This window comes from Desarmillaria tabescens (genome assembly GCF_030435595.1).
Source record: "Desarmillaria tabescens strain CCBAS 213 chromosome Unknown EV420scaffold_103, whole genome shotgun sequence".
NCBI classification, from domain to species: Eukaryota; Fungi; Basidiomycota; class Agaricomycetes; order Agaricales; family Physalacriaceae; genus Desarmillaria; species Desarmillaria tabescens.
This window is the reverse complement of record NW_026848402.1, coordinates 107,214-134,162: the sequence shown is the minus strand read 5'-3', so window position 1 is coordinate 134,162 and position 26,949 is coordinate 107,214. Positions and strand designations below refer to the sequence as shown.

The 26,949-nt window shown below is 48.6% G+C and overlaps 15 protein-coding genes across 15 annotated transcripts; 9 read left to right on the top strand and 6 right to left on the bottom strand.

Annotated features, from left to right (window-relative positions):
• Nucleotides 1-296: 296 nt before the first annotated feature.
• EV420DRAFT_155850 (uncharacterized protein) lies at nt 297-1,094 on the bottom strand. The gene is made up of 2 exons (XM_060473741.1): nt 617-1,094; nt 297-552 (listed from the first exon to the last, which is right to left on the bottom strand). Exons 1-2 carry the CDS (start codon nt 866-868, stop codon nt 421-423), a joined length of 384 nt encoding a protein of 127 aa, XP_060322768.1. The 5' UTR covers nt 869-1,094; the 3' UTR covers nt 297-420.
• A 1,133-nt stretch (nt 1,095-2,227) lies between these two features.
• Nucleotides 2,228-3,526, top strand: EV420DRAFT_1486901 (uncharacterized protein; the record flags this gene model as incomplete). Its single annotated transcript, XM_060470457.1, has 1 exon — nt 2,228-3,526. The coding sequence occupies one exon, from the start codon at nt 2,228-2,230 to the stop codon at nt 3,524-3,526; it is 1,299 nt and encodes a 432-aa protein (XP_060322767.1).
• A 405-nt stretch (nt 3,527-3,931) lies between these two features.
• EV420DRAFT_155713 (uncharacterized protein) lies at nt 3,932-5,885 on the top strand. The gene is made up of 3 exons (XM_060473689.1): nt 3,932-3,966; nt 4,018-5,584; nt 5,639-5,885. The coding sequence occupies exon 2, from the start codon at nt 4,018-4,020 to the stop codon at nt 5,539-5,541; it is 1,524 nt and encodes a 507-aa protein (XP_060322766.1). The 5' UTR covers nt 3,932-3,966; the 3' UTR covers nt 5,542-5,584; nt 5,639-5,885.
• A 1,209-nt stretch (nt 5,886-7,094) lies between these two features.
• On the top strand, nt 7,095-8,790 carry EV420DRAFT_155640 (uncharacterized protein). The gene is made up of 5 exons (XM_060473666.1): nt 7,095-7,516; nt 7,571-7,863; nt 7,920-8,045; nt 8,096-8,166; nt 8,219-8,790. The coding sequence occupies exons 1-5, from the start codon at nt 7,177-7,179 to the stop codon at nt 8,418-8,420; spliced, it is 1,032 nt and encodes a 343-aa protein (XP_060322765.1). The 5' UTR covers nt 7,095-7,176; the 3' UTR covers nt 8,421-8,790.
• Nucleotides 8,791-9,213: 423 nt separating this feature from the next.
• EV420DRAFT_1587070 (Homeodomain-like protein) lies at nt 9,214-10,613 on the top strand. The gene is made up of 7 exons (XM_060474833.1): nt 9,214-9,307; nt 9,356-9,446; nt 9,503-9,683; nt 9,755-9,798; nt 9,857-9,924; nt 9,976-10,076; nt 10,134-10,613. Exons 2-7 carry the CDS (start codon nt 9,365-9,367, stop codon nt 10,357-10,359), a joined length of 702 nt encoding a protein of 233 aa, XP_060322764.1. The 5' UTR covers nt 9,214-9,307; nt 9,356-9,364; the 3' UTR covers nt 10,360-10,613.
• Nucleotides 10,614-10,825: 212 nt separating this feature from the next.
• On the bottom strand, nt 10,826-13,447 carry EV420DRAFT_1587062 (MFS monosaccharide transporter). Its single transcript, XM_060474832.1, has 18 exons — nt 13,372-13,447; nt 13,075-13,320; nt 12,955-13,027; nt 12,868-12,904; nt 12,807-12,830; nt 12,658-12,759; nt 12,471-12,601; nt 12,351-12,407; nt 12,216-12,307; nt 11,994-12,165; nt 11,787-11,942; nt 11,717-11,737; nt 11,618-11,664; nt 11,507-11,511; nt 11,326-11,462; nt 11,228-11,273; nt 11,022-11,169; nt 10,826-10,965 (listed from the first exon to the last, which is right to left on the bottom strand). Exons 1-18 carry the CDS (start codon nt 13,378-13,380, stop codon nt 10,924-10,926), a joined length of 1,545 nt encoding a protein of 514 aa, XP_060322763.1. The 5' UTR covers nt 13,381-13,447; the 3' UTR covers nt 10,826-10,923.
• Nucleotides 13,448-13,518: 71 nt separating this feature from the next.
• On the top strand, nt 13,519-14,296 carry EV420DRAFT_1587056 (uncharacterized protein). Its single transcript, XM_060474831.1, has 2 exons — nt 13,519-14,027; nt 14,093-14,296. Exon 1 carries the CDS (start codon nt 13,631-13,633, stop codon nt 13,901-13,903), a length of 273 nt encoding a protein of 90 aa, XP_060322762.1. The 5' UTR covers nt 13,519-13,630; the 3' UTR covers nt 13,904-14,027; nt 14,093-14,296.
• EV420DRAFT_1342519 (O-methyltransferase family 3 protein) lies at nt 14,297-15,573 on the top strand. The gene is made up of 3 exons (XM_060468944.1): nt 14,297-14,896; nt 14,948-15,029; nt 15,085-15,573. Exons 1-3 carry the CDS (start codon nt 14,658-14,660, stop codon nt 15,529-15,531), a joined length of 768 nt encoding a protein of 255 aa, XP_060322761.1. The 5' UTR covers nt 14,297-14,657; the 3' UTR covers nt 15,532-15,573.
• A 985-nt stretch (nt 15,574-16,558) lies between these two features.
• Nucleotides 16,559-17,439, top strand: EV420DRAFT_1280339 (O-methyltransferase family 3 protein; the record flags this gene model as incomplete). The annotated part of the gene is made up of 4 exons (XM_060468202.1): nt 16,559-16,818; nt 16,870-16,951; nt 17,009-17,200; nt 17,254-17,439. The coding sequence occupies 4 exons, from the start codon at nt 16,559-16,561 to the stop codon at nt 17,437-17,439; spliced, it is 720 nt and encodes a 239-aa protein (XP_060322760.1).
• On the bottom strand, nt 17,353-18,728 carry EV420DRAFT_155537 (uncharacterized protein). Its single transcript, XM_060473642.1, has 6 exons — nt 18,367-18,728; nt 18,080-18,311; nt 17,943-18,028; nt 17,860-17,878; nt 17,700-17,810; nt 17,353-17,644 (listed from the first exon to the last, which is right to left on the bottom strand). The coding sequence occupies exons 1-6, from the start codon at nt 18,450-18,452 to the stop codon at nt 17,567-17,569; spliced, it is 612 nt and encodes a 203-aa protein (XP_060322759.1). The 5' UTR covers nt 18,453-18,728; the 3' UTR covers nt 17,353-17,566.
• An 883-nt stretch (nt 18,729-19,611) lies between these two features.
• EV420DRAFT_1666853 (uncharacterized protein) lies at nt 19,612-20,803 on the bottom strand (the record flags this gene model as incomplete). Its single annotated transcript, XM_060478991.1, has 3 exons — nt 20,342-20,803; nt 19,763-20,282; nt 19,612-19,710 (listed from the first exon to the last, which is right to left on the bottom strand). Exons 1-3 carry the CDS (start codon nt 20,482-20,484, stop codon nt 19,612-19,614), a joined length of 762 nt encoding a protein of 253 aa, XP_060322758.1. The 5' UTR covers nt 20,485-20,803.
• On the bottom strand, nt 20,704-21,234 carry EV420DRAFT_1587037 (uncharacterized protein; the record flags this gene model as incomplete). Its single annotated transcript, XM_060474830.1, has 2 exons — nt 20,704-21,036; nt 21,087-21,234. Coding segments are annotated over 2 exons (481 nt in total), but the record flags the coding sequence as incomplete, so codon positions are not given.
• A 355-nt stretch (nt 21,235-21,589) lies between these two features.
• On the bottom strand, nt 21,590-22,935 carry EV420DRAFT_1342513 (uncharacterized protein; the record flags this gene model as incomplete). The annotated part of the gene is made up of 3 exons (XM_060468943.1): nt 22,476-22,935; nt 22,249-22,412; nt 21,590-22,200 (listed from the first exon to the last, which is right to left on the bottom strand). Coding segments are annotated over exons 1-3 (1,053 nt in total), but the record flags the coding sequence as incomplete, so codon positions are not given.
• A 498-nt stretch (nt 22,936-23,433) lies between these two features.
• On the top strand, nt 23,434-24,764 carry EV420DRAFT_155473 (uncharacterized protein). Its single transcript, XM_060473617.1, has 3 exons — nt 23,434-23,683; nt 23,740-23,939; nt 23,999-24,764. Exons 1-3 carry the CDS (start codon nt 23,555-23,557, stop codon nt 24,729-24,731), a joined length of 1,062 nt encoding a protein of 353 aa, XP_060322755.1. The 5' UTR covers nt 23,434-23,554; the 3' UTR covers nt 24,732-24,764.
• A 284-nt stretch (nt 24,765-25,048) lies between these two features.
• On the top strand, nt 25,049-26,844 carry EV420DRAFT_155361 (uncharacterized protein). Its single transcript, XM_060473565.1, has 7 exons — nt 25,049-25,276; nt 25,331-25,508; nt 25,561-25,842; nt 25,897-26,010; nt 26,065-26,109; nt 26,160-26,331; nt 26,392-26,844. The coding sequence occupies exons 1-7, from the start codon at nt 25,163-25,165 to the stop codon at nt 26,561-26,563; spliced, it is 1,077 nt and encodes a 358-aa protein (XP_060322754.1). The 5' UTR covers nt 25,049-25,162; the 3' UTR covers nt 26,564-26,844.
• Nucleotides 26,845-26,949: the final 105 nt, after the last annotated feature.

Sequence of the window (26,949 nt, the reverse complement as noted above, 5' to 3'; positions counted from 1 at the left end):
CAAATGCTACTACGCGTTCGGTAGCCGGGACAAGTCAGTTGCACCCCCAGATTTTGATGCGCAGATATCGGTCAGTTCGAAAAGGATGGGGATTTTTGTTCAGAAGTATTGTACACATGGCTTCAGTACGCTCGTGTATTGGATCGGCAATGAAACTGTTCTTGCGCATTGATTAGCGGCTTTCTATCTGGTCTTACGATTACGCCTGCATAAAGGAATGCCATACCACCGACTTCAATGACAGTCCAATATAGTTAAGACAAATATGATACATGAAGGAAGGGTGGAAGAACAAACGTACGCTTCCAAGCTTTAAGGGCCGCACATTTCTGCCACGGTATCGCCAACGACTGGCTGTGCGCCTGGCACAAGCGTCACCAATGCCGTTCGCTTCTTTAAATCCAGGACATCGGAACTTGTCTAGGTTGAGATCGCTAATCTAGTGAGAGCAACATGAAAGCATTCATTGCATTGTAGAACCTCGATAGATAACGGCCCTACGTTTTGCCCTAGGTCGATGACGTCTATTTTGCAATAGTACAACAAGCACTTCTGAATGTGGAGATGTGTACACGTCATGAAACTGGCAACATTACTAGAAGAAGATAAAACATACCACATCCATGGCTGAGTCCATGAGTTCATGGTCACTCGAAAGTGGTGCAGATGAAAAGGGCTTGATTTTCTCATCGCCTGAAAAGCCCCCGTCCCTATTACAAAACGGAACCTCGAGGATAAAAACGTGCTGTCTTCGAACCAAACACCGAGTATGAATAGAACTGGCTGATAATCCAGCGAGCGATGCGATAAACGCGAGTATGCTCGCCACGACTTGTGAAGTGGGCCAAAAGTCGAGTGGGAGCGCCATTGGTAGTCCTCTGTCGATGAAGCTTCGAAGATTGATGAGCGGTCGACTCGGAGTTCAAGTTGTTCCTGTGATGCTTTCTTCCTACGCCACCAAGGATCAGGCCGAAGGCTGTAGGGGGCTCCTCATGCCTTCGGACTCAAATCTTTGGATCATGATATGTTTAGAGCGATGTAAACGAATCAATGAGTATTTATGCTGCCACGGTTGGGACACCAAGAGATGGATGAACGAGGAGCACGAGTGAATGAACCGATGTAGCAATTTTAAGAAATCCAGGGTTTGCCTAGAGCGTTGACATAGGTCAATATTAGAATAGAAATGCTGTAAAGCGCATACATACATCTGCCTCCACATTAATCGCCACAATCAAGGCACTCTGCACACAAAAGATTAGAATTAAGCGGGAGGACCTTGCCATTCCCAGGACGTTCTAGTTGCCGGATAACTATAGAGTAAAGGTCAAGCCTGTACCGTCGCAGTTTTGCCGCTACTTGACGCAGCACAGGGTAAAAGCACAGACGAATCTTGGGCCATAAGAAGTCCGGGATACGGCAGACATGTATAAGCCAAGAGCGTGCTAAGTGTACAGCTGCTGTGATAGCATTCTTTATATACTCTTCAGTTCCAAAAACTAGGCCAAACTGCGGCAGGGCAAATATGGAAAGGCCTCACCTAGCTGTCACGGCACTCCCAGCGTTCCAGATATCGACCAAACGCGCCAGCTGATGGTCGTGTGTTGCAGTGTCGAGCAATGCATATAGCTGTAGTTTGTGTAAACAACGGAGAAATAGTAAACAGCCATGGAACCCACTGCGCATCTCCTTCGCTAACCACCATCACCACATACGACAACTATCATTTCATGCATTTCCTCGTCACCAAGCACGACGAGCACAGCATGAGCTATACGTACGAGCGGGTGCCTCGTCCATCAGTTTCTTCGTGGAAGGCTGCTCCGTGAAGGTGCTCGGTAGCCGATGACCACAAGTTCCAGGTCAGTCGTCGTCAGCCGTCGTCCCTGTCCGCGACGCCCGGCATCGTTCAGTACGTTGAGCACGATGCAAAAGGAGGGTGATCATGATGGAGATGGAGCAGATGGAGATCCGAAGGTCACGAAAAACGTGAGCCGAGTGACAGAAGAAGGGACTTGCCTTTGTTGTCCTTACCCTTCTACTCTGCCCACGCATGTCCTTCTAGCTGTAACGACAAAGTTTCTCTATCTGCCCCATCTGTGATCATCTGGCTTGTACAAAAGACCTTTGTCATCGTTGTGGGCCAGTCGACTCGCATCGATCCCGTGGTGAATCCTCTTTCTCACATCGAGTCAGCGCACAACTTACCCGCTACGTTCCAGCCGCTATGGACGATGGCGATGAAAGGATGACGATGGAGGATGACCAGTGGCAAATTATTGACGGTGATGACTGGTGGAGGACCTCGTATACGTCAGTTTCATGGGCCCCTTCCCCTACGGCAAGGAAGAAGGTCGCAGTTCTCCCACCACTCGCTGTCGATGACCCACCTGTCACCCATGAAGACACGGATCTGTCCCTCAGTTGTTCCCTGCCCGGTGTTCAGGGTGCTCTCGGTGCTCTTGACCGGTACGAGGCCGATGTTGGTTTTTACTACTCGCAGAGCAGCAAAACAACTTCGGTGTCTGATCTATGTCACTGTGACGGTATGAATAAAGGGAGATGGAACGAGCTCATTACAGATCTCTTTGGAGACATTCCAACGTATGCCGCGTCATCCTCCGCCTCGTCCCGTGGTACCCCATCACCATGCCCATCAGCGTCCACCTCATCAGTGTCCAGCTCTTCTGCCGCATCTACTTCCGCACCAAATACCCCCGCGAGCAAGCTGAATGCTTCGGCTAACTCGTTTGTTCCTACCTTTGTGTACCCCGTTCCTTCACAGAACCACAAGATCAAGATTACCAAGGACGAACAGGGTTTCTATATGGGGGTGGATGAGGAGGATGAAAGGGACGAAATAGAGGAAGAGATTCGGAACATCATCGGATCTTACGAAGGGAAGGCCAACATCGTCTTCGCACCTTTCGCTCCAGACGAGCGCAAGTCGCCAGACTCTGACGACGATGCATTCGTCGTCAAGATGCCCAAGCGCCGAGTACTGGAGGATGACGAGGGTTGGATTGGCTTTGGGGAAAAGGACAAGGTTCAGAGGAAGAAGGATCTCTTCGACGCTCTTACGCGCCGGTGTCGCTCGGCAGTACCGGACAAGACGTCGACAACTGAAGGGTGGATTGAACCTAAGCGTCAATCCTCCGTGGCGCCGGCAGCGACGTCGGCGGGCTGGATAGAACTCGAGAGTGCTAGTCCGCCTCGAGATCCCAAACCGCCTGTGAAGGAGTCTTCTTCCAAGCAGAGCCAATGGGGAAAGAGGTCAAGGCAGCCGCCAAAGACACATAAGCGAGGTGGATCATCAGTCTCCTCGTTCTCTTCAACGTCCTCGCGCTCGTCTTCCTTGCCTGCCCCTCTATACCCCCTTCCCACCCGGTCTGGCTACCCTTATCCCATGTTTAACCCCCAAGCATATGCGTATCCACAGATACGGCCGTACTTCTACGGACCGCATCCGGGATACTTCCAACCCATGGTGAATTACCGCGCCATGGCTGGGACGCGTATGTGGTGATCGATTCTGCATTTCATTCTTATTCGCATCATGCATCTATACATATCGCCACAGACCTGCATTTTCATGACTTTTTGATCCTTGTTTTGCGCTATTTTTCTTGTTGCTTTCTTGTGATATACTAACGAATATGCGAAAACCCATCCCTGCATCGATGTATTTTGTACGAATAATAAATAGTACTGACTATGTGAATTGAATTACTTATGTTATCCAGCTGGGTGCGAAGTTGCGAGCTGTAATAGATCGTGGGTACTACCGTATCGAATTACACGGATACAGTTCAGCATGGGCTCGTCCTGTGAAGAAAAATTACAAAATTCCATCGGTCCGCCAACCGAACGGGCCGGGACAAGTGGCACATAGCAAGCACAAGCAAATAATCGCGTCGCGTCTCCTTGACCTGTTACCACATCCTGCCCCCATCTAGTACCTGAAAGGTTCGCATATATCCAGCTGTTCTTACGTGGATAACGTTTTCTTTACTGCAGATGAATTACGCGCAAAGAATTGACAGCCTGGTCGACGTCTTCACCGAATCTGTCTTCAAAAATCTCGTTCACCACGATGATCCAGAAATCAGCCTCTCTCGAATACAACCCTGCGCGCGCTCTCAGCAGCAGGTCCAGCACAAAAGCCCTATATGCAACATTCCGCTCGAAATTTTGTCAGAAATTTTCGTCCAGTGCTGCACTTTTAGCGTCGCCATGAACCACACTCATCTCATTGAGCCCACCGCTCTCTATCTCTCGCAGATCTGCTCTGTATGGCGTAACATTGTCATTTCAATGCCTAAGCTCTGGTCTATGATCACAATTCATGGCGCCAACGTCCATAAGCGCCCTCTTCCCGCGAAACGTCTTCTCTGCACGTATCTCGCCCATGCAGGCCAAGCCCCGCTCAACATCAGACTTGTATGCGCATCAAGCATTCCCGGTCCAGAAGACGACTTATTCCTCGACTTCCTGCGCACTCTGCTCCATCAGTGCGAGCATCGCCGTGTGTCTCTAATAACTGACCTCAAGAGATCCAGAATCACGTTCATTGCGGCTTTCAACCTTCTATTCACTCCACACTCCTCAAACATCCAAAGCATCACACTGGTCCCAGGACTTGGGCTTTTCATCCTTTTTTATCCCGACCTGTCCCACCTCACAGTAACAAGACCCACATACTGGGACATGATTTCGCTCGCTTTGGCGAGTTCTGCGAGGAGCATCAGCCGACTTGATTTTGTGGACTGTTCAGTCGCGGATATATGCTCCATCGGCTCTGTGTTTCCCAAGCTAAACCACATAGTAATTCAAAATCCACTCCGCAGTGCCTCACCCGATAACGCACATATCCCGCTTCTCGTCTCTCTCACAATCACACTTCCCAAACCTCGTCTACAGCCGCTCAATAAAATATTCGAAACATTCTCTCTTCCCAATCTGACTTCGCTCACTATATACACCCCGGTTCTCCCCATTGATACGTTTATCGCTTTCCTGGAAAAGTCTCCCGCTCTGCGGACATTGACCGTGTCTTCATGCGTCTCAAACTTCAGCCTTTTCATCGCAGCATCGAAGAATCTTGCGGTGTTAGACATTTACGCGCATGAAGAGTGTTTGGATGAGATCTTCGATGTTATCGAAAGAAGTAGGCGGCCATCTGAGGCGATCGTACTGCGCATGGTCGAAAAGAAAGATGACGAAGACGAGGACGAAGTAAACGTGTCCTGCATCGAAGATAAAGGTTTTTCCGGGGGCAACCAAGACGATAATTCCGCCCACGTCGGCTCAACTACACAAGAAGATCATAACGACGACGACGAAGAGAGCGATTCCGAGGATGAACGGGACAGCAATGATGACTCGGAAGATGAAACAGAAAGTTCGGAAGAATCGGATGACGATGAAGTCGACGCCGCTTATAAGATGGCCCGTCCCGAAATTATTCAAGGCGCTCGTCTCAAATACCACAATCGAATGCGAAGATTCCGCGCTGCGGGGCGCAGGATTGCTATCTGCTGAAAATTTTTTAGATGCTTATACTCTCAATGACCGGTCACCGAAGGTATGTTAACGTCAATTTCTCCTCATGCGCCTCTTATGTATCGCAGCAACCAAGATGAAAATAGATTTGAGTGCTACGGAACAGCCTTACGCCATACGTTTTTCCGTCATCTCCAATGGTTCGCGCAGGGCTGACTGGCTCGAGCGTGAGCTAAAAACAAATTTCCCACGCCATCGAGTGTTGACTGAGTTCCATTTTGGGAAACCCCGATTCCTTTCGACCGTTCATCCACCAACAAAGGACTTAAGGTGCGCATTTCACTTCCTGCTCCTCTTCATGATGCTTTAGTAAAAGGGTCGAGCCTCTCGCCGCCTCCGTGGAAAGAACCTACGTTAGCTTTCGCTTGCCCGAACCCCATTCGTGTCTGAATTCCCAATACACTTTTCTTTGCGAGTTTGCAGAAGTGTATTGTAAAGGCTAGACCAACATTTCAGACTCTTTTTTCGCTATTGGCTGGCATGGTCTAGAGATTCATGACCTGCTAGTAAAGGCAGAGTCTTACATTCAGCCATTCCCTTCAGCCGAGCTCGTGCAGATGCAGGTCTCCTCTGCTTCGAGTGGTCACTAGATGTGGTTTCACTAGTTCTGGGATGGTATATTTCCTTGCAGGATATCAGCGCTCAAGGCAAAGACCAATCCTTGTTAGCGTGTGGTTCCGTGCATACACCTGTGGGTTCGGGCGATGTATGGAGCTTTCCCGGAGAAGAGTGTGCTGTGAGATCATCCGTAGTTTGCAACTGATGTTTCCTTTTTTTTTCTGAAATCTCCGTTTGAGATCTTACGCTGATTGGTTTTTTGTGATAGGCTTATCTTCGATAACGTACGCCTGTCGAGCCAGGTATCCACTACTATTTTACACTCCCTTGATGTACCGGTCCCGAATTCCAGTACTTGTTTCGACAGTTATGTTCGTTGGCCGAAGATATCGGCGCCACGCATGAGTCGAGCGCTCTGGCTTTGTGTTTACATGGTGATGTAATGCTCGAGTGTTATGAAAAATGTCAAGCTTTTCAATGGTATGCAACCTGCAAGATTAAGAATGACTGGGTACATGACGGAGAGTTTGCTGTGCGTATCCATATGGTTGGTCCGTTTCTTATGTACTTACTGCGTCAATAATGTAGCGTCCAATCGGCCGGATGTCATCATGGTCTGAGGACGACCATAGGAAACGTCTATCGCAGTTCTACGATGGCTCGCAAGCGACTTGCAACTTTTTCCGCCAAGCTCAAAGGCGCTCGAAAACCATCGTTACACCGACCAACTCCCGTCACCGCTCATACCCCAAATCAGGAACTTTCCCGTGGTTGCCACACTACGAGCGCAGTCCTATTTCCTTATCCTCAACACCGGAATCAGTTCGTCGCTACGCGATCTATTTCGGGTCGCGGCAATGGAAATTCTTGTCGTCGTTCTCTATTTCATAATGTGGTCGCGCAGAATACGTCTTCATCAATCTTCATTCACCACTTATACCACCACGATTCCTTGCTAGGGAGTTTTTCCCTATACCCGTCGAGATTCCCTCCCCGGCTGTATCTTTAGAGACTCGAAGCTCTAAGCTGACTGTCTCACCCCACACTCGTTAATTCATGGCGGCGGCGGTCCGCGCACAAAACCTGCTTCTCCTCCTGTGGCTCATTCTATGCCAGTTCTCTTATGTTCATGCTTATGTCGCGCCCGCTCCAGTTTTACTCCCTCGGAAAGCCATCGTCTCGAATTCATCTGGGACGGTTCAAGTGGTCGATTCGTCTACTCAGGACATAATCGCCCAGGGAGAAGCGACTGATGGGGCAGGGGCAAAGTTCTCTCCCCCAGCAATGCTGTGGATAGGGTGTTGCCTCCTGATCGGCGTGCCCATGTCGTTTGCTGGGATCAGAGGATGGAGACTCACGACCGGCGCCGGTATAGGCCTTTCAGCAGGGGTTTTATGTGAGTCGTGTAGTCCGTCGCACGAGCTTGTAACTGACGTTACTCTGACTCAAGCCTGGGCCGCTATCATAAACAGCATCAACAATGACGGCTTGTCTGACATCGTGCTCACGTCAATCATTCTTGGTTTTATCTTCCTGGGCTTTTGTTTGGGTGCATTCGAGTTTGCACGCCTTGGGGGGATCATCCTTATCGTCCTCAATGGTGGCCTGTCGTTTGGCATCAGAATTGTGTTGTTGAAGGAAGGGTTGCTAGGCGGGAGCTCGCTCCATGTCAACTGGGCGATCGTTATCGTGTTTCCCATACTTGCGGGGCTATCGATGATATGGAAGCAGAGGCCTCCTTTGGTACGTTTGTTGCAATTGATTCGATTCTATTGTACTAATTCGTTGCCGTCTTTTAGCTTTTTGGATGTGCGTCTGTCGGGATGTTCCTAATGCCTTTGGGCGTCGACCTTATAATTAACAAGCAAGACGGCATGAGTCGTGGACTTCGCTACTTGTTTGACCGCAACACGGCTCATCTGGCAGTACGTACGCCACTTTCAGATTTATGTCCTAGTGTAACAGTCGTTGACAGGACATAATGACTAACGGCTATCACCCCACATTATCGACACGAATAATTTTGATAGCGTCTCTGGTAGCAACGTACGTCTGTTTCTCCGTCATATCATACTGCCTGGTTTGACAGTCTCCACAGACCAATGCTTGCTACCGCCCAGCACTATATATTTCGAAAACCCTTCAATCGCCACAAGGGTCCACCGAGTGATGCGGAGCTCGCTATTAATTACCCAACTCCCTTCGAACAAAAGAAAGTTTCAGACTTCTTCATTGACATGTGGCACCGGGGGAGCGCTGTCTTGGAAAAACACGACAATGGTAGTCGATTCAGCCTATAGATTCTCTTCGTCCGCTCTTTTTATATCACTCTCGCTTTTCGACCTCAACTGTATCAACACGCATCATCAGCATCCCTCCTATTTCGCGTCCATAGAATTTTCTTTACAGATACCCGCGCCCTTTTTTTCTCGCCTGGGTCCCTCCAGGTGAGGGCATTGGCGAGGTCATTTGGCGCCGTATGGTACATACCTTCGAACATCTTTCGCATTACTACCGCAATGTTGTGATGGTCGGCCACCGTTATCTATCTAATCACAACCCCAATACACTGTGCCTGGCTTTCGCCCTGATTTTCTCCGCCTATTTATTTAACTATATTTAAGCGACGGCGCATTGCGTAGGCTCCTTCATACAAGGCAGATGCTAATGGGTTTCGATGGGGCCAGGATCCTTAACTTCAATACTTAAGTTTGCAATGCCCCGATGCATCGGGCCTAACATGTAATTCGAAGTTCAAAATCAGAATCATCAATACGTGTGACCCCCTGGCCTCCAGATTAGCAACGCCGAGGCACCTGCTCGTATTGGATTAGGGAGCGAGCACCACAGCATGAATTTAGTACAGTATGCTTGGTGACGCCACATTAGAAGATCGTGCCTGTCAATTAAGCATTGTACGACGAACCCAACGACCAGAGCCTAGCAAAGACATGTGGGAAGATCATCAAGGTTCGGATCTTCCTGGGAAAATGGAGCGTCTAATCAAAGAACCACGTCAGAAATAACCAAAACAAACCTGATGATACCATACGGCCCCAAGATACGACAAAGCAGAAAAGAGAAAGTGAGCGTTTCAAGGCCCGCTCGGGTCCGGAAAACAACAAGTAACCGGATTTGTTTGGTCCTGGCGCTAACAACCCAGCGCGAAAACAAGAGGACCCTGAAGGTACTCCCATCATCACCCATTTTTCAAGATTCATCTTATAAATACCAGCCCTCAATCATGCAAAAGGGTTCCGCTACTCGAGAGAGGCGGTCCTGGACAGAAGAAGAGGACCGTCTCCTTCGCGAGGCCGTTAAGAAAGGTACGCTGCTGCCCTCATTCGAAGCGGTACTCCGGCCCTAAACAATTGTTCGCTAGAGGACCCCGACAGCGCGAGCCCATCCAAGTGGTACGCGATCGCCAAACATGTCCCGGACCGAACAAACAAAGACTGCCGCAAACGCTGGTTCGCCAAAATGGCCTCGGACGTCGTCAAGGGTGGATGGTCTCCGGAAGAGGACGCGAGACTCGTCAAAGCGATCGAGCAGTGCGGCACGAGGTAAACAGACTTTATGCTTATGTTTCTTCTTCATGACATTGAATTTTTCCCCCCCTTGTCGCGTCCCACAGGTGGTCGATGGTGGCCGCGATGGTGCAGAGCAGGAATAGCGACCGTTTGTCGAATTTTTGTTATGTGGCGTTGAAGTCCTGACTGAAAGCTTGCTTATTCAGAGTGTGCAAAGCGCTGGACAGATACCTTGAATCCCGCGATCGACAGGACTACTTGGACACCGGAAGGGGTAAGTCAATTAAACTTGACATCTTGACGTCGCTTACCTTCGATACCTCAGGATGCTCTCCTCCTAAAGGCCGTCAGTGAGCACGGCAAAGTCTGGACAAAAATCGTCAAAACGTATTTCCCAGGGAGAACAGGTCTCTCGGCCAAGAATAGGTAACCTTTTCTAGTCCAGCTGTTTTCGATATAAACGTTAATCAATGTCTACCGTAGATACAACAGCATAACGCGGGGTAACATTGATTCGCGACGTAGCCAAGGTCACTCCGTGTCGGCGTCGGGTCCTGTACCATACGCCCAGAACCTCCAGCCTACGACGTCATCGTCGGGACCGGTAGTCGTGCACATGTCCCTTCCCCCGGCCCCGATACCGCAGCTCCCTCCCTCCATGTACAACAGCCCCTCCCAAGGAATGCGCTTGCCTTTCCCCATATCATAAGGCTGCAAATTACGACAACTATGGACACAACTTTTAGATGGAAACCCTACCACGAATGTAACTTAATCATCAAACGCGAATGTATGTTTGTATGTTGAAGAAATTGTAACATTGACACTTTCCCATCACAACCTGTGATGCAGAAGACTCGGTTTTTGATGATGGCTCCTTCTCCCGTGTCTCGGAGCGACTGGGTGCGATAGTGACAGCCGGACTGTAAGGCTCCAAGCGTGATCGTGTACTCTCCCATTATAGGCTATTGAAGCAACCACGGCTAAACGAGCTATGCGTCCGAGTCATAGGCCGCATGGTCTCAGCTTCGCTTGTGCTCAGCTTTTCTTATACTGTAAGTGTTCACTCGATTAAACCTCCCAGTCGATCAATGCCGGCGACAACAACCGCATTGCTAGCTTGACAGTGAAGGTGGGAGTGAAAGGTTGATGACCATGCATTGAAGGATGGTTTCATCATGTATAGCTGAATTATATGAACAAAATATTCACATTAACAACCAAATTATACAACTGTTACGCTACAATATATCTAGAACATAAAACAGAAGCCTCACGTATCCGCAAAATCTCTAATAATTTCACGTAATCCCACCTCATCTTAAACCATCATGAGCATTGAACATTTCCCATAGTAAAAGGTAAACCGACCTGTTGTCGAACTAATTCATCGTCCTGTCCTGATGACGTGCCGAAGACAGCATCAATCTCCTCCAACGATACATTCGCCGTCTCAGGAACGCTATATGTCGCCCACAAGTAAGCAAGAAAACACGCAGTCGAGAAGATCATAAATGTCCTGCTAGTGTAATCAAAACGTCAGCATATATGCGTCGCAAAGCAAGGTCAGCATTTACGCAGCAGAATACTCCACAAGTACCGGTGTCACCAGCCCGATAAGGACTACGTACAATTGTCAGCGAGCCAAACGCGGAGTATCGGGTAAGCAACTGACAGTTGTTGGTCCAGTTCGAGGCCGTGGACAGCGCGACGCCTTTACTCCGTATAGACAGCGGGAAGACTTCGCTTGGAAGCACCCATCCGATGGGACCGAAGGAGACACCGTAGGACGCAGTAAACGTACAAATACACCTGGTAACGGTGAGGTGGGAGCAAGGTCGTACAGTGGCGGAGACTTACGCTACCGCAAGCCAAGCTGCAATGGAATGCGACGACCAATCCGCGCCATACAGAAGGATCTGAAGCAGAGTTAACTGTTATAGATAAATCGAGAGAACAAAACTGACCAAAATGGCAATGGCAAAGTGCGAACATGCCATTACTGCGCCTCCGCCTAACTAAAATTGAGCTACTAGTTACTTAACAGCACCCCGCGCGCAACGCACCTCTCAACAGGGATTTCCTCCCTGAACTATATCAGCAGTGAGAAAGAATGGGAGCCTCTTGGATACATACCGATTCGATCAATCTGTGAGATGGCGGGTATGACTGCGAAGAATTGAACAACGCCAATGCCTCCGGAAACTAACAATGTGACTTTTTCTCCCGATAGTCCAATACTCTTGACAAGAATCGGACCATAATACAGTAATGCGTTGATGCCGCTCCATTCTGGAATGATTCTCGTTTCAGCTATCTCACAGACAAGATGTTCAGACTTACGCTGAAATACCATCATGAGCACGCCAACAGCTGTACGTGCTCGGTACTTCTTTGTGAAGAGCGCTCCCCAGGATCCAAGCTCTCCGAGGTTTCCATGAGGTTTCAAGTCGTCAGCATTGGGAGATATCCGCTGGAGGAGGGTAGCTTCAACGCGCATCTCTAAAAGTTCGATCTAGAACAATAATTATATTAGCTGATCAAGAAGAGAACGACGCTTGTTACCTGAATCAAAGGATCCCTCTTGGCTTCTATGGGTGTTCGCCGTCTCAGCTTCGCCAAACTGGCTAAAGCTTCTTCGTACCTGCCCTGAAGAACTAACAAGCGAGGTGATGCAGGAAGGAATAGACATCCGAACACATAAGATGATCCCAGGAACGATCTGAATACCTAATGGTACTGCGCCAAGATGCTGAGCTGGGTACTGGGATACGCCATGTACGTTAGTGAGGGCGAAGGCGGCGATGAATAAAAGCCTACTGGAACGTGTGAAGAACCCAATCCAAAATCCGCATACAACTCCCAAAACGATGGCAAACTGTTCCAAGGCCATGAGAGATCCACGCAACTCCGGAGGACTGATTTCTGCCATGTATAGGGGCGAAAGCATACTGCACATTTAACCAATGAGCTAGCAATCACCAAAGAGACGAAAGGTCAAGCAGACCTTAAGCTCCTACAGCGCCTAAATCCCCCAACGGCACGTCCAATGAATATATGATACAGTTTCCAAGCGCCGCATTGGAATACAGAACCTATGCAAAATACACTATACGGTATTAGTCAGAAATCGGCAGCCTATTGCAACATAGACACACGCATGCAACGAATATCGAAAGTCTCCGAGAGCACCGGTCCAGCAAAGATTCCTGATAACACAGAACCAGTCAATGCACCGAGCTCCAGAATAGCCGCTTCAACAAGTGTGAGATTCAAAACCGAGGAACAGAACGTGAAGCTCAACTCATAAGACCCTCCTGGAAGGGCGATATAGGCCAGCGCTCAGTAAAGTCCTTCATTACCAGGACATTAGCAATCTAACCGACATTAGTAAACCCAGAATAACAAAGACATTGGCACATACCACGCCCTGGTCATACCCGAAACTCAGGCCTCCAATGCTCGCAAATATCACACACCAAAGCGTGTACTGGTTGCTAAACAGTCCAGCTAGACCCTTCGGACCATAGGAATAGTTATACGAACGTCCATCAGGATGAACAGTCAAGCTTCCTCCATCTCGTAGTCGTGCCCATGGTTCCGGGTTAGGGTTAAGAGCCGCGTTTTCTGAATCGGACTCTGGGATGTTGGTGTAATCTTGATTGCTCGTCTGTCCGATGCCTAAGTCAGCCTCCTGCAATGTCGATGACAGGTTACTTACAGCGGTCATGCGATATCTGACGGGAAGGCGCTGTTGCTCCAGGTGGGGAGCTGGGGGTCCAGGTGACGGTAGGAATGTAAGTGACGTTGGCGGCGGCGACCACGTGCACAGAAACGCGACGGGCTAGTGGCTGTGCAGTGCGTGCTTGTTTTAGACTTCCAACAGACTTCGAACCTGATGGCCGCTCAAGCTTCCTATTCGTCTAGCAAGACGGCGAATATCCCGCTCTGAACTCCACTATGATACTTGATGCTGCTGGATGATCTTTGTATTGCTACCTGTTTCTGTTTGGGTTCTATTGTCAGAGAAAGGTAGCGCAACATCTGGGGGAAGGTCACTTCTATTATTTATCTACCTTCCGCTCGCTGTTTACTCACATTCCTTCTGGCTCATTTGTATAAAGGATCTCTTTGTCGCTGCTTCTTTGTTGATATACTTACCCAAGTCTCGTTCGACTACTTCATCCCGCAGGTCGCCTTCCGGCACGAGGACAACGAATTCATACGCCAGTTCTATTTCAGCCTCAAGCTGAACTTCTTCCTCTGCAGCTTGACGCTCTGCAGCCGAGTTTATCTTGATTCTCGGGGCATTACTAGTCTCTTCGGCAGTGCTGAGAAAAAACCCGCGAATTGTTCGTACGCGTAATCTCCCGGCATGTTCGTAGCTATGAGGCGCCTACTTATAGTTCTCGTGATCTGATCCTTGGACCCCAAATTTACAGTGCATCTCCAAATCCTACTGATACTTATATAAACTTTCGGGGGTATTACAGCCGGCTAAAAGGACATGCTGCGCATCACCTACTAATAATCTTGGTGGTTATTGTCGGATAAAAGCAACCTATCTGGACAGTTAGTTACGCTGGGCCAGTCGATACTGGGGTCTCGACATGAGTTAGTGTCTGAAGACCCGGCAGCTTCCTCCAGATGAATTCTCGATCAAGGATGTTTTCGGTCTTCGGTCTCGACGAACATCATCATTACACGGCACAGTACCACTTGGGCACGCCGGACGCAAGTATACAAGACGTGGCACTATGACATCCCTTCATCCAGTGCTAAATTCGTCGCCGCTCCATGATAATCTATTCAATGCGTAGCCCTCATCATACATTTTCAAGCCGGGACGCGCGTCCTTAGATAGCTTACGAACTCGAGAAGGGCTTGGCTAGGAGTTGAGTTCTTTCTTTAGATGGCTATCCAACAAACTAGATATGAGAGCCACTATCATGCGATAACCTGTACACAGATCACTTTCACTCAGTACACATCAACTCGGAACTTCCAATGGCTGCAGTACTCAACAAGACCCTCCCTCCCACCACCCTCGCCGACTGGGAGCGATCCGACAAATACCATAACTCCCACCTGTTGCAGAACGACGAGACTCTCGAAGCTGCTCTCCAGAATAGCGAGGCAAACGGGTTGCCAGTCATTTCTGTCAGCCCTGCTCAAGGAAAATTCTTGTACCTGTTGGCCAAGTCCATTGGCGCAAAGAGGATCTTGGAAGTTGGTACTCTTGGAGGGTTGGTTGTCTATATTTTCGTCCTCGAGGGAGTCGCTCAAAGTTCTGCCAGATATTCCGCTATCCACTTTGCGAGAGCGCTTCCAGACGACGGAAAGGTTACGACTTTAGAGTTGGAAGAGCGATATGCCAAGGTAAGTGGTTTCGTTCTTGAAATTCATGGACCCAGTCACACACCATGTTTTCTAGGTTGCCACCGAGAATATTAAAAAAGCAGGAGTGGCCTCCAAGATTCAAATCATTGTCGGCCCCGCCCTTGACTCACTTCAAAAAATGCCCTCGGAACCGAAGTTTGACTTTGCCTTCCTTGACGCCGACGGGGCGAATTGCCTGAACTATTTCATCGAATCTAAACGGCTTGTGCGTAAAGGAGGGATTATCGTACGTCAATTTCTTCGTTTCTTCGTTTTCCCCGCTCAAGCACAAGCACAGTACGTGGACAACGTTGTTCGTAGTGGGGGCGTCGCGAATCCTGCTGATAATAGTGAGATTCCTACTGGCGTGAGGAAGCTCATTTCTGCCTTGAAAGGCGACGATGAGGTCGAGGCAACTACCATTAGTACTGTTGGTGAAAAAGGATACGACGGTTTTTTTGTATGCTATCAGGAAGTAGAGTTTGGTATTACCGAAATTTAAATAGCAAGTCGCATGCCCAGGATGCGGCTTGACCATCGGAACACTGCATGGACTCCCGTGGCTTGCCTGAGTTACTATCATGTTCATGGATTACAGGAGGTGATTGCATCGTATTCCCTGGAAATTGCTTCACGTGGCACTTTCTTGCGCCATGCTTGTGATATTGCATGTATTTCCAGAAGCTGGGGCAGCCAACGACAGGATAAAAACCAAATGAAGCTGAAACACCCGATGCACTGGTGCTCTCGTCCCCATCCGTTCTAGTACGGTGCATCCACGGGGCTGATCCTTCCAAGCGTTGGCGAGGAGAAAGAGATGCATAAACACTTTTACGGGTGGGAACGATACTATGGCAGGCAGTTCGATGTATTCGTGGTATTACGGCCGGAAAAGGGTGCTGCGCTTTGCAACCGATGATCTTGCCTGTTATCTTCGTGGATCAAGGGTTATCAGATAAGTAGTGATATATTTAGCCTGGGTCCCTCGCCAAGTCGCGCTAATAAGCCGCGCCTGTCTCCCAGTTTGGGGCCAACTGGTAACAAATTCAAGTTTTAGCGGCGCACGCCATTTCCTTAGACTTTTAGCAATACACAGTCAGTACCCTGTTGCTTTCTAGTCTCCTTCTATGACAAACAATTGTGCTGCGGTTGCAAAAGATGGGTACCCCCAAGGTCCATAGTATTATTTTCGTCTTGACCCCCAGCGGCTTCTCAGCTTCGAAAACTACACACTTATAATTGAACATAGCTACAGTTAAAATGAATCTCTGACCAACTGCTTTGCCGATCTTCGGCTTGATGGAAAACGCACTACGTGGAGAATTCACTCGCGGCTTCGCTGCCCTCATCGAATGTTATCAGACCGCGACGCGCTAGCTGCGGAACTCGTAAAGAGTCTGACTAAGTGTCGAATTCTGGGTTCAATGAGCACATGATAGGTATTTGACGGACGGTATATAAAGGGGACTCTCGTGGATCAACTCCACCAGAACACATTCTACTAGTATCATTCAAGTTATCAGTATCCAATGGATCACCGACATGCTTTGCCAAAACCACCCCACCACAGAGAACGGCCCGCCACGACCGTTGCCGACTGGGAACGATCCGACAACTTCCATAACTCCCACCTGTTGCGGAAAGACGAGATACTCGACGCTGCAGTCCAGAACAGCCAGGCAAACGGCTTGCCTTCCATTTCTGTCAGCCCTGCTCAAGGGAAATTATTGTACTTGTTGGTAAAGTCCATTGGTGCGAAGAGAATCTTGGAAGTGGGTACACTTGGAGGGTCAGTGGTCTACATCTTGGTCCTTGATGGTATCATCTTAATCCTTGCTAGGTATTCTACCATCCACCTTGCAAGAGCGCTCCCGGATGACGGGAAGCTCATTACTTTAGAGCTGAATGAGCACCATGCTAAGGTAAGCAGGCTCGTATCAGGGAAGTCATAGACCCAACTCACATGGTATGTTCTCTAGACCGCGACAGAGAATATCGCTAGGGCAGGATTAGCCTCTAAAGTCGACGTCGTCGTGGGCCCCGCCCTTGACTCACTGCAAAAGATGGACTCGGAACCGAAATTCGACTTTGCCTTCATCGACGCCGATAAGAACAATTACTTGAACTATTTCATCGAGGCTAAGCGGCTTCTGCGTAAAGGAGGGGCTATCGTATGCCGATTTTTCTGTTCTTTTTTTTTTTCTTGGCTTAAGCGCTTTAACAGTACGTCGACAATGCTGTTCAAGGCGGACGTGTCGCGAATGCGAATCTGGATGATCCCAATGATTTTTCCGCTGGTATCAAGAAGCTCATTATTGCCTTGAAAGATGACGAGGAAGTAGAAGCAACTACAATTGGCACTGCTAATGGGAGGGGATATGACGGGTTTGTGTATGCTGTCAAGAAGTAGGGGTCGGCAAACGATCTGTAGGTCGTGTGCCGTTTGTAGTACTTGGATTCTTTCAGCTTGTTTTGATTGTTATCATGTACCTGATTTGCAGAGAAGGCAGTCAAATTGTATTGGATAGAAATTCGGTTTATGTGGCACTGTCTTGCTCGATACTCGCAATACTGCACGTATTTCCAGATGCTGTAGCGTCTGTGACCGTGAAGGGCTGCACCACGAACATGAGCATGATGACTACCGAGTAGTAGTAGAAGACGACCTACATAGCTTCCGAGATGCGGCCATGACCCACACCAACTCGATGCGGCAGTTGTAGCAGTGATCTTGACGTTACTATAGACGATCGGGCCGAAATCGAATGCAACGTCGTACAGCTGAGAGCGAAACGAATGAGAGGAAGAAGGGAAGAATAATACTAGTTACCTCGACAGCAAAGATAGCACTAGACGAAGGAAGAGGCGATGAGAAAAAGAGAGAAAGGAAAAGCGGAAAAGGAAATACTGCACCGATTCATAGTGTTTCCTGTTATGTCCAGTACAGTCGACGCCGAATTGGAGCCAGATGAGAGGGTGCACGTCCATTCGGTCCCGCTCTGCACAGGCAATGTTTATGCAGATGGATTCTGAGAGACATCTAAACTCACAACACTAAACTCAAAATGCACTGTATCTCCGGGATACACGTTGAATCCGTTACCCCAAGAGAGCGAGGGCGTGCCATAGAACCCGTCCCCAATCCACCATGTCCCGCTTCGCCCGTCCAGCACAGCTTGGAGGACGCCGTTGTTGGACTGCAATCCTGGCCAGACGTAGGGGGTACCTCCGGGTGTCGGCAGGTCGGGAACGAGCATATCACCCGACATCGCCGTGAAAGTGCTGAGGGAAACAGTCATCATTGGAATATGGCCGGATGAGATGGTAGTTGACATACGTGGCATCCCACTCGACTGTATACCAGTCGGCGGCAGCTGCTAGGGAGAGAAGATAGAAGACGAAAAAGAAGGAAAAAGTTCGCATCTTTTACTACCTGTCGCTTCGTTCATCCCCACTGACTTTATAGTGGATAAGACAAGCCCGGGCCGTCAGCCATATGCAACGACCATTTGTACGTGTGATGATATCGTGGTCGCACTCCTTTGGATATTCTTCGGAAAGATCAAAGATACATTGATTCGACGGAGAATCCGGAAGAAAAGTGCCAGGTCATTGTAGTCTTTCTTTATGCGCGAGTAAACACACCAAGCAGGTAAGGTTTACCGGAGATAGGCAGTTCTAATCCGAACCACGAGAGGAGCCACCAGTCCGCAACTAAGTATATAATGAGGACGGCTTGTCAGACTAAACCACGAGTGTCTACTGGACCTGGGACTCATGACCGTCGCGTCATCAGATAAACGGTTGCCCTAGTTCCGAGCGCCGACTGAAGAGCCTGGAGCATAGGTGAGCACAGAAATTATTCTGTCGTTATTAGAAGAAGATCAATGGTAAACATGGCGTCATAAACCCATCTGTGATGCTTGTGCATGGGGTACTTTCATTGTTTATGATTGCTTAAGTATACTGCTCGGAACTAGATCATCGAGTTAAATTATTGAATAAATAAATTGAATTGTTGTTATTCACCAAGGGTGTGACCGACAGAGATCTTCGCCGAGTGCTTATTCGTAGTATTGATATCAAGACTTTATGTTGTGAAGACCAATAGACCCAGTTTCTTCATCGGAGTCGTAAGTAGAAGTTGGAGTACGAAACGCCGTTCACTTGCTCGCTACTCCTTCATTGCAGAAGCAGCCACCGACGAAGACATGTAGCTGGAAGAAGATTGAAGTTGAAATCAAAAGAAAGTATCACCCGAACTGGAAAGGCGATCGCTCAGCTTTAGGGCCGGTTAAGAAAACAGCTGTCTGTTTTGCTGAATTCTATTCAGGCGAGGAAACTATTCCAGACCCAATTAACATCGAAGAACTATGCATATGCTATCTTTTATCTCAAACAAACAATTGCGCTGATTCTACTCAATTGATCTGTAGAAGCTATTCAAAACGGCTCTCCTAGGAACCAAACTATTGTGGTGCACTCCTAATTATATAAGGTCGAGAGAGCTTCAAGGTCACGGTCGATCTAGCTCCTTAGCGCGGTGGCATGGATAGTCTCTTGTCATATGAAGGATTCATACTTACACTTGCACTTCGTCCTTTTCCCAACGTCGAGGATACCGCAGATATCGATATATGCGGCTCAAGACGGGCGACACCATCGATCCGTGTGGGTGCGTCTAGACCACCAGTTATATTAGATTCTCAACAAAAATTTGCAAGACTACTCACCGAGGACGTATTCACTGAACCAGAAAATATTTTATCAAGCTCGCCCAGGACCAAACGAATATTATTCTTCGCTTCGTCGATTGCCTCGGGATTGAGAGGTTCGAACCCATGCATCGTCCATTTCTGCTGCTTGACGAAAAACTCGCCTCCGTCATCATGCAGTAAATCGCGCAATTTCCGGAGGCATTGATCCCAAGAAGGATCTGACGGTCGAAGACTTGCTAGTGCCCTTATGTCCGTACAGATATCTTCTGATAGTCGGGGTGGTGAAAATATGTCGGGTGATTCACCGCACGCGTTCCACCCGTTGGTGATTAGAATGCAACACGCCAAGAAGAAATTCTCGGGCTCATGAAGGTAGTCCGAATGTCGCTGGAGATCGATCGGTGTATCCAATGCCGCAAGTCCAGCAACGTATCCGTTAATAACAGTGACCAGCGATGGACGAAGGGAATGGTTTCCGAAAACTTCCAGACATCGCATATCGATAAAAATGTCGTACACAGTTTCCACACCATGCCTGAGTGGAAAAAAAGTAATTTTAGATTATAAAAATATGGCCCAGTCCTAAAATTTCACACATAGTGGTCGAAAGGCGCACGAATAATGGTATCAGCATCGTATAGTGCGTCGTACTGATTGATCATGGTTTCAACCAGTGGTTGTAAAGCGGGCCAAAAATTGTGCCTTGCAGATCGACCTGGCATCCGGACACCGACCATCCCTGAATACACGCCCAACAAAGATAACAAAGATGTTTGGGCGCTCGTCCATTCAGATCCGAGCTTGAAGACGGGGCTATGAACGACATGTTCCACGATTTGCAAGAGCGGCGATTTGTTCGTCAGGAAGATTCTTGAACGTGTAGCTCCGGAGGTCGTCAAGCTGGTCCACTAATATGGTACGTTGAATGTCGACATCGAAAGAAGATAGGGAGACACGATGAAGTAGATATCGAATGAAAGCTAGCGTAAGCTTAAAGGTCGAAGGAAAAGATGTTTTATCGGTCAATACATCAAACGCCGAAAGTATGTTCAGCAAGTTGGCTGCCAATTCGTCGTTGAAGTAGGCTGAAGCTGCATTTTCGAAGTAAAGGCATGATTCTGTGTCTTTAAATGTGCTCATTATGCGAGGAACGACGCGACTGCACAGATCCATAGGAAAGGAATCTAGTGAGTCGACGTCGATCGGAGCGAATGCGCCATCGTCTTTGGCAATTCGCATGAGCTTAAGCCAAATGGCTGGAGGTAGCTTCATTTCACTAGAACACGTCACTTGCTTAAAAATGCGGCGGGAGTAGGTGTATTGGATGGTTTGTATTGACTCCTCTGGAGATCATCGTTTGATTGAACGGCGACAGTGAGTCCCAAGTCGCCGTCGGCAATATCAACGTAAAACCGGCTACGTTCCAGGTGAAGCCAGAATGGGATGAACAACTCGAAACGAAGTAAGCGTTCGATCTTAGCTTCCATTCCTGGTTTTGGCTTTGAGGAGTGTAGTTGGATTTGCGTGGGATCCCAGAGTAGGTTCCTCTGAGCCGCACGAATGTTTGTCGCTTCCCCAAATACTTTCTTCACTGCATCCTTCGCCGACAGCGGCAGAACGCCGATAGACTGTACCACGATACTGTGTACCGTAGGATTCGACGAGGAAGAGAACAACCAATGTAACGCTTCCGCCGACAAGATTCCTGACCGTTCTTGCACCACTTCCCTTTCCAGATCATCCAACGAACTTATGCCCTTCGCTTCAGGCTTGTAAAAAACAGATTCATCATCCTTCTCTTCCACGAAGAGTGGTCGGATATGTTTAGGGAATAGGTCCTGTGTAATATAGCGATAGGGAAAGTATACGAGATCCGACAGCGGTGTGCGATAGGGGCATTGTGGGTATAGAATTGGTAGGAAGATGGTTATCAAATATGTCGCGTATGCAGCGACAGTGCCTATGCCGATGACCCAAGAAAGGCCAGGTCGGAGTGGTACCAGGAATATGACCAATCCGACAAAAAAGATCCCAAGTGCGAGGTGCATGAGGACGGGAAGAAGACCAATGATGACGAGAACATGCCACCTCTGGAATCCTCTGTATCGGTATTGGCGAACATGGCTTCGCTCCCGAGGCGTCCCTGAAGGAAGCGCGAGGTAATGGTGGAGCCACTGTTTCACGAGCACGGCGACCAGGGCAGTTGCTAGACTAAGGGAGAGGCTCGTGAACCATAGCCCGTTCACCCAGACGTCCGTAGTTGCAGGAGTGAATGCGGTATATGGATTGAGAGAAGACACTGGAACGTTGTCGAGAGAGGAACCGTTCGCAAGGGCACGCTGAACGAGGACTATTTCAAAGAGCAGGGATGCCGACACCTGAGTATAGTCCGCCTGTAGGCTCTGTGATGTTTGCGATACGAAGGTTGTCACCACTGCTGAGAAAAGACCAGCCTGAAACGTCTTCAGTGACGAAAAAAGTAAATACGGGCAGCTACTCACGAAAACAAGAAGCACATCGACACTATCCCTCGATTCCCCGACCATCCTGGCGTCGTAATTCGTACTCTCGTCCACGTATGTTCTCCATACTCTCGCATTCGGGGCTGTTTCTTCGTAGATATTATCTTCGGGGTACTTGTCCTCGTAGTTGAACGGGTCATTGCCTAAAGATAGCCTTCATTAGGCATAATTATAATAGCAGGGAACCGAAGCAAGAGCCACAATACCTGTCTTTAAACCAGCATCTGGTCTGGTCTTCTTCGCACCTCTATCACCCTCGACGCCGGCTTCTTCCTGTATTCCCGGGCTCGAAGATGGTTCGACCCCAATACTATCTGAATTGACGTGTTCCTTGCCAGTCTCCATTTTCTCTGGCTTCTTTTCGTTGTTTTGACGCAATTTCGAGGCATTATTCTGAGGCGACCCTTCTGGGCGGTCCTGTACATCGGAGATGCCTTCAGAAGAGCGTCTGCTGGATACTTCGTCGACTCGGTGCTGGTCAGACATGGCCGGTCGACGGCTGCCCGCTGACACGACGTTACAGATGGAGATGAAAAAACCCTGGTGGTCGACCCTGATCCGAGCACCTCTTTCCTGTTTAGCGCCGCGGCTGAGACTGAATGCAAGCGCCGTAAGCTGTGGTTCCTCCTTTGTACACGGAGCGCCGGCTGGATAACATGATGGTTAAAGAGAGAGGAATGCCTGCCGGCCAGGAAGGCTGTGTCTTTTGCGACGCGGTCACGTTCGTCCACTCATCCTCTTTCTTTTTCCAGTGTTCAGTGTCTCCCCCCACCAAAGCTCCACTTGGACTTGTTTTCATTATTCCCCTTCTTTGGAAATTCCATTTCATGACATATTATGTACACTAGGAGCTGACCCTTCGAAGACGTGCTGTAACGCGCCGCAGTACGCGCGAACCGCTTCTGTGTTCCGAATTTGCCGAGAATATGCATTGCCAGGTTCGTCCGTATCCATCTCTCTGCGGCCGAGAGTTTGAATTTTCTAGCATGTATCATTTTACCAGGTGAGCAATACCTGCCAACTGTATTAACCTGTCTAAAAAATCAATCAGTCTAGAAGATGTTCAAGCAGCGGATGCTCACGCTGTGGAACGTTCCGTATTCCTGATGCGCCTTCGTTTACTCTCGGCGACGTAACAGCACTGGCAACCCGAAGAACCAAACGCCAAGATATCCCCGTTTCTTCAGCGCATGCTGTAATAACCTAGCTTCAGGTGGCGTTCTTGTGTGCATTCATCTGGAGACCCTCACAGGGCACCCTTCTCCCCATCCCCACCTTTGCCAACATGGTTGCGCCTTACCCAGACAACCTGATCATCTACCCGCCTATCGAAAAGCCAACCTTGAAGGATATTATCATTGAGAGTGGCTGTAAGGTCCTCGCGGAGCTCACAGAAGCTAATTCCACGACCGACGTAACTTCCACCGGTTCTTTTGTGCAATGCCCATGATACTGACTCCGCGATCCCAGATACCACCAGTTCAGGAGAAACGTTCCCCGAAAGGTTTTGATAGACGGCGGTCGATAATGACAACCGGATCTCCCGGGAGGGACTCTTTTCAAAACAACTTTTGGCTGAGAAAGACGAAGGCAGTGATGAAGGAGATGAACACGGTGACACAGTGTATTCCATCGGCCGCGAGGGGATCATTACGCTTTCTGGACCTTGGGTGAGTTATTATCGAGATCTCACAGGTCGTTGTTCTGAACGGCCTCGTGTTTTTTTAAGGTGTTGTCCCGGCGGCTTTACTGCTTACATCCTCGAGAAGAACAAGATCGCCAGAGGACTTGGAATTTCTTTGCCTACAGAAGACGGTGGACACGCTTACTGCCTCGATAATCGTCTACGTCGGCAGACATTCGTTCCACACGATTTGACGAAATTCCAGCTCTCGTCATCAGGTCCGATTGCGGGCACAAACTTCAAAGCTGTCCCTCGGGATATTGAAAAGCGTCAATTCGACCTCGCCATCCTCGGTGCTAGTCCATTATCCAGCTGGCGCGGGAACCGAGACAGCGACCTTCTCCTTGTGTCACAGCTTGTCCTCGGCTTGCAGGGCGTCAAAACGGGCGGGACAATCATCGTGCTGCTACATAATCCCGAGTCATCCCAGACAGCGAGAGTGCTATATCTTCTTGATAAGATCTCGAAGAAACTCACTGTGCACAAACCGACGTCTGTGCACAGCGATCGCAGTTCATTCTATGCCATAGCGCAAGGGGTAGGGCTCGGCAAAGGAGAGGAGGTTACGAGGAACGCGTACCTTGATGGGATGAGAAGATTGTGGTCTGAGATGACTCGGGAAGGGAGAAAGATGGTGGAGGAGGATTTGGATTTTATCGTTACTATGGACGAGGTTTCAAGGTCCTGTATCGCATGGTTGGTGGAACTCTGTGGGAAGATATGGGAGATACAGCTGAAAGCGCTGGAAGTCGGTCTGGAAAGGGATCTATCCTTCTGATATTTTTGATTCGTTTGTGATATTTAAATGTTGTGCATACGTAGCAAGGGCAGCGGGATTAATTATTCAGGTATACGAGGATTTCCAGGCGCGGTAGGAGCAACAGATGAGCTTAAGTATTACTTTGTAACATAAGCGAAACGTAGCGTGTCCTATAATTTCACCTGTGAGCTCGGCGTCCATTATCTGAACCCGATACCGATTCTTTTCTCGGTTTTTGCTGTATGGTACGAGAAGGTAGGTTTAATTTTAGAGAGGAAATACTTATTTATTTAATTATGTTTGCTAATTTAATTTTGTGTATATATCACGTGCGCTGCAAGGTCTTCGACGCCGCCCACGCGTTCTGAAATTCAACATTTTTCTGATACTTCCTTTCATCTACGAATCTCTCCTAAGCATCTCTTTTATACCCTTTGTCTCGTATATCCATGTACTTACACTCAGCAAATAACCCCATGCCCAAGCCGACGGAGAACGTTCCAGTGTTCTTGTTCTGCTTCGAACAAAGAACCGTGTTCATGAAGCGTCGCGAGACTTATGAAGTGAGTCTCGAATTCTACGTTTATTTTCATTACCCTGCTCACTATAGACTGAAGGACATGATAACCGCCTTGCGAATCAAATTCGATATCCCAGATAACGTTAACCCAATTCTACGCGTTTCGACATTGGACATTTGTCATGAAAGAGAGATCGAAGTCGATGAGGATGCCTACGAAGCCATGGCGCCATTTCTGGATGAAATAAAGATCGTTCTTACTCCTCGAAGCAACGGTGCGCTGTACATTCATGATTGTACAATTTTCGACACTGATATCCTAATCAGATAAAGGAAAAGGGCGCTCTATTAGGAAGCATGCATCCCCAGCCCTCACCGCACGACGAATTCCCGCAAAAACGAAATCCGTGCTATCCGAATCGCGCACCCCGAAAGTTGTAAATGCAGCGGAACTATTCGCAAACGACGACCACTTGACGGATGAGGGAGGCCAAGACGATGAAGAAATAGATGCCACACAACCGCCAAGCTCGTCTTCGAGTCACGAAACTGGTCGCTCCTGGGAAGAGGTTGAAGAATCAGATACAGAGCGACGAAATGTGAGAAAGGGTGAGCCACTGTCTGTTGCCTGCAATCCAGAGATCTAACGGTAATCGTTTCAAGTGTTCGAAGCAGATAAAAGCATGATGATCGTCAAGCAAGAAATAGAGGAGATCGTGTCACCGAAGGCTTCTGGACCAAGTGGACTTAACACGTCGCCGGCGAAGAAAGAACGTTGTATGTGTTCTTATTCACTTGGATATCGCGCAGCCGCTAACAACACGTTGCAAGCTTCTGGCCCAGGAGTGAGGAATCCATCGCCTAGGAAAGAGCGCTGTATGTCCCTGATGTGATCCCGAACTCGACGCCCTTGACGTTCCATTTAGATGAAGAGCCAGGAGTTCAAGCCAGCGGCGAAGATGACCTCGACAAACACTTTGAAGTTACCGTTATCGGACCTCAGGATAACCAGCGGGCTAGACTGAAGACTCGCGGAAGATATCAAGTCAAGAAGGTTCTTCACGGTGTTTGCAAATCGTTCGGGATTCCCTTTGACACGTGGGTTAACCCCCTCTCGATAGAGATCTTGTCTCATTCTAATTTCGAAAATTTGTGCAGGGCTAAATTGATCCATATCGTCAAGTTCGTTGAAGACGGCACCGAAGTTGTGGAACAGTTCGAATGTGATAATGATGAAACTATAGCTTACTGCGGCATTAAGGAGAATGCGCAGCTTGCTGTGATCCTCCAAGAGGATGACGACGATTCCTATGATGAAGACGAAGAGTAGCTGACTGCAGAGCGCCGGTATATTTCTACTATCCAAGATCTTTTGTCGAGAGGTCGCAATGTTGTATGTATGTCTATTTTTCTTGTGCCAACTGAGAGCACTTCCGTCAGTCGCCGTCAATGGGACCGCCAGCTGAGTGTCCGTGGAGCTTTCACGCTGCAAATTTCAGGACGACCATGCGCGGCTGATATCATTATCTTCAGGAGGTTTAACGGCAGCAGCGGGTAAGTCTTTTGGCGACCCACTATGGCGGCATCCTCTCTTGCCGAAAGATATTGGAGTGGTGGAGCAGAGAATTTTTCAAAACGAATGTCCAAGACTTGCACGGAAGCTTGAGAGGACCAATGATATTCACTAGCTGCAAGGCCTATCCCTCATCTGGTACG

Bases quoted from the DNA above. Each gene is read 5' to 3' on its own strand.
- EV420DRAFT_155537 (XM_060473642.1), bottom strand. From the start codon at position 18,452: ATGCGAACTTTTTCCTTCTTTTTCGTCTTCTATCTTCTCTCCCTAGCA. The intron at 18,029-18,079 runs GTGAGTTTAGAT...TTGCCTGTGCAG, and splicing joins TGCATTTTGAGTTTAGTGTT to AGCGGGACCGAATGGACGTG. The intron at 17,645-17,699 runs GTAGGTCGTCTT...TTCGTGGTGCAG, and splicing joins GGCCGCATCTCGGAAGCTAT to CCCTTCACGGTCACAGACGC.
- EV420DRAFT_155473 (XM_060473617.1), top strand. From the start codon at position 23,555: ATGGTTGCGCCTTACCCAGACAACCTGATCATCTACCCGCCTATCGAA. The intron at 23,684-23,739 runs GTAACTTCCACC...CCGCGATCCCAG, and splicing joins AAGCTAATTCCACGACCGAC to ATACCACCAGTTCAGGAGAA. The intron at 23,940-23,998 runs GTGAGTTATTAT...TGTTTTTTTAAG, and splicing joins TTACGCTTTCTGGACCTTGG to GTGTTGTCCCGGCGGCTTTA.
- EV420DRAFT_155850 (XM_060473741.1), bottom strand. From the start codon at position 868: ATGGCGCTCCCACTCGACTTTTGGCCCACTTCACAAGTCGTGGCGAGC. The intron at 553-616 runs GTATGTTTTATC...CTCCACATTCAG, and splicing joins TGGACTCAGCCATGGATGTG to AAGTGCTTGTTGTACTATTG.
- EV420DRAFT_155640 (XM_060473666.1), top strand. From the start codon at position 7,177: ATGGCGGCGGCGGTCCGCGCACAAAACCTGCTTCTCCTCCTGTGGCTC. The intron at 7,517-7,570 runs GTGAGTCGTGTA...CTCTGACTCAAG, and splicing joins CCTTTCAGCAGGGGTTTTAT to CCTGGGCCGCTATCATAAAC. The intron at 8,046-8,095 runs GTACGTACGCCA...AGTCGTTGACAG, and splicing joins GCAACACGGCTCATCTGGCA to GACATAATGACTAACGGCTA.
- EV420DRAFT_1587062 (XM_060474832.1), bottom strand. The intron at 12,408-12,470 runs GTAGGCTTTTAT...CCCAGTACCCAG, and splicing joins TGGGTTCTTCACACGTTCCA to CTCAGCATCTTGGCGCAGTA. The intron at 11,170-11,227 runs GTAAATGCTGAC...TTACACTAGCAG, and splicing joins CTTGTGGAGTATTCTGCTGC to GACATTTATGATCTTCTCGA.
- EV420DRAFT_1587056 (XM_060474831.1), top strand. From the start codon at position 13,631: ATGATCTTTGTATTGCTACCTGTTTCTGTTTGGGTTCTATTGTCAGAG.
- EV420DRAFT_1587070 (XM_060474833.1), top strand. From the start codon at position 9,365: ATGCAAAAGGGTTCCGCTACTCGAGAGAGGCGGTCCTGGACAGAAGAA. The intron at 9,447-9,502 runs GTACGCTGCTGC...ATTGTTCGCTAG, and splicing joins TCGCGAGGCCGTTAAGAAAG to AGGACCCCGACAGCGCGAGC. The intron at 10,077-10,133 runs GTAACCTTTTCT...TGTCTACCGTAG, and splicing joins GGTCTCTCGGCCAAGAATAG to ATACAACAGCATAACGCGGG.
- EV420DRAFT_1342519 (XM_060468944.1), top strand. From the start codon at position 14,658: ATGGCTGCAGTACTCAACAAGACCCTCCCTCCCACCACCCTCGCCGAC. The intron at 14,897-14,947 runs GTTGGTTGTCTA...AAGTTCTGCCAG, and splicing joins GAAGTTGGTACTCTTGGAGG to ATATTCCGCTATCCACTTTG. The intron at 15,030-15,084 runs GTAAGTGGTTTC...CATGTTTTCTAG, and splicing joins TGGAAGAGCGATATGCCAAG to GTTGCCACCGAGAATATTAA.
- EV420DRAFT_155361 (XM_060473565.1), top strand. From the start codon at position 25,163: ATGTACTTACACTCAGCAAATAACCCCATGCCCAAGCCGACGGAGAAC. The intron at 25,509-25,560 runs GTGCGCTGTACA...TATCCTAATCAG, and splicing joins TCTTACTCCTCGAAGCAACG to ATAAAGGAAAAGGGCGCTCT. The intron at 26,110-26,159 runs GTATGTCCCTGA...CGTTCCATTTAG, and splicing joins ATCGCCTAGGAAAGAGCGCT to ATGAAGAGCCAGGAGTTCAA.
- EV420DRAFT_155713 (XM_060473689.1), top strand. From the start codon at position 4,018: ATGAATTACGCGCAAAGAATTGACAGCCTGGTCGACGTCTTCACCGAA.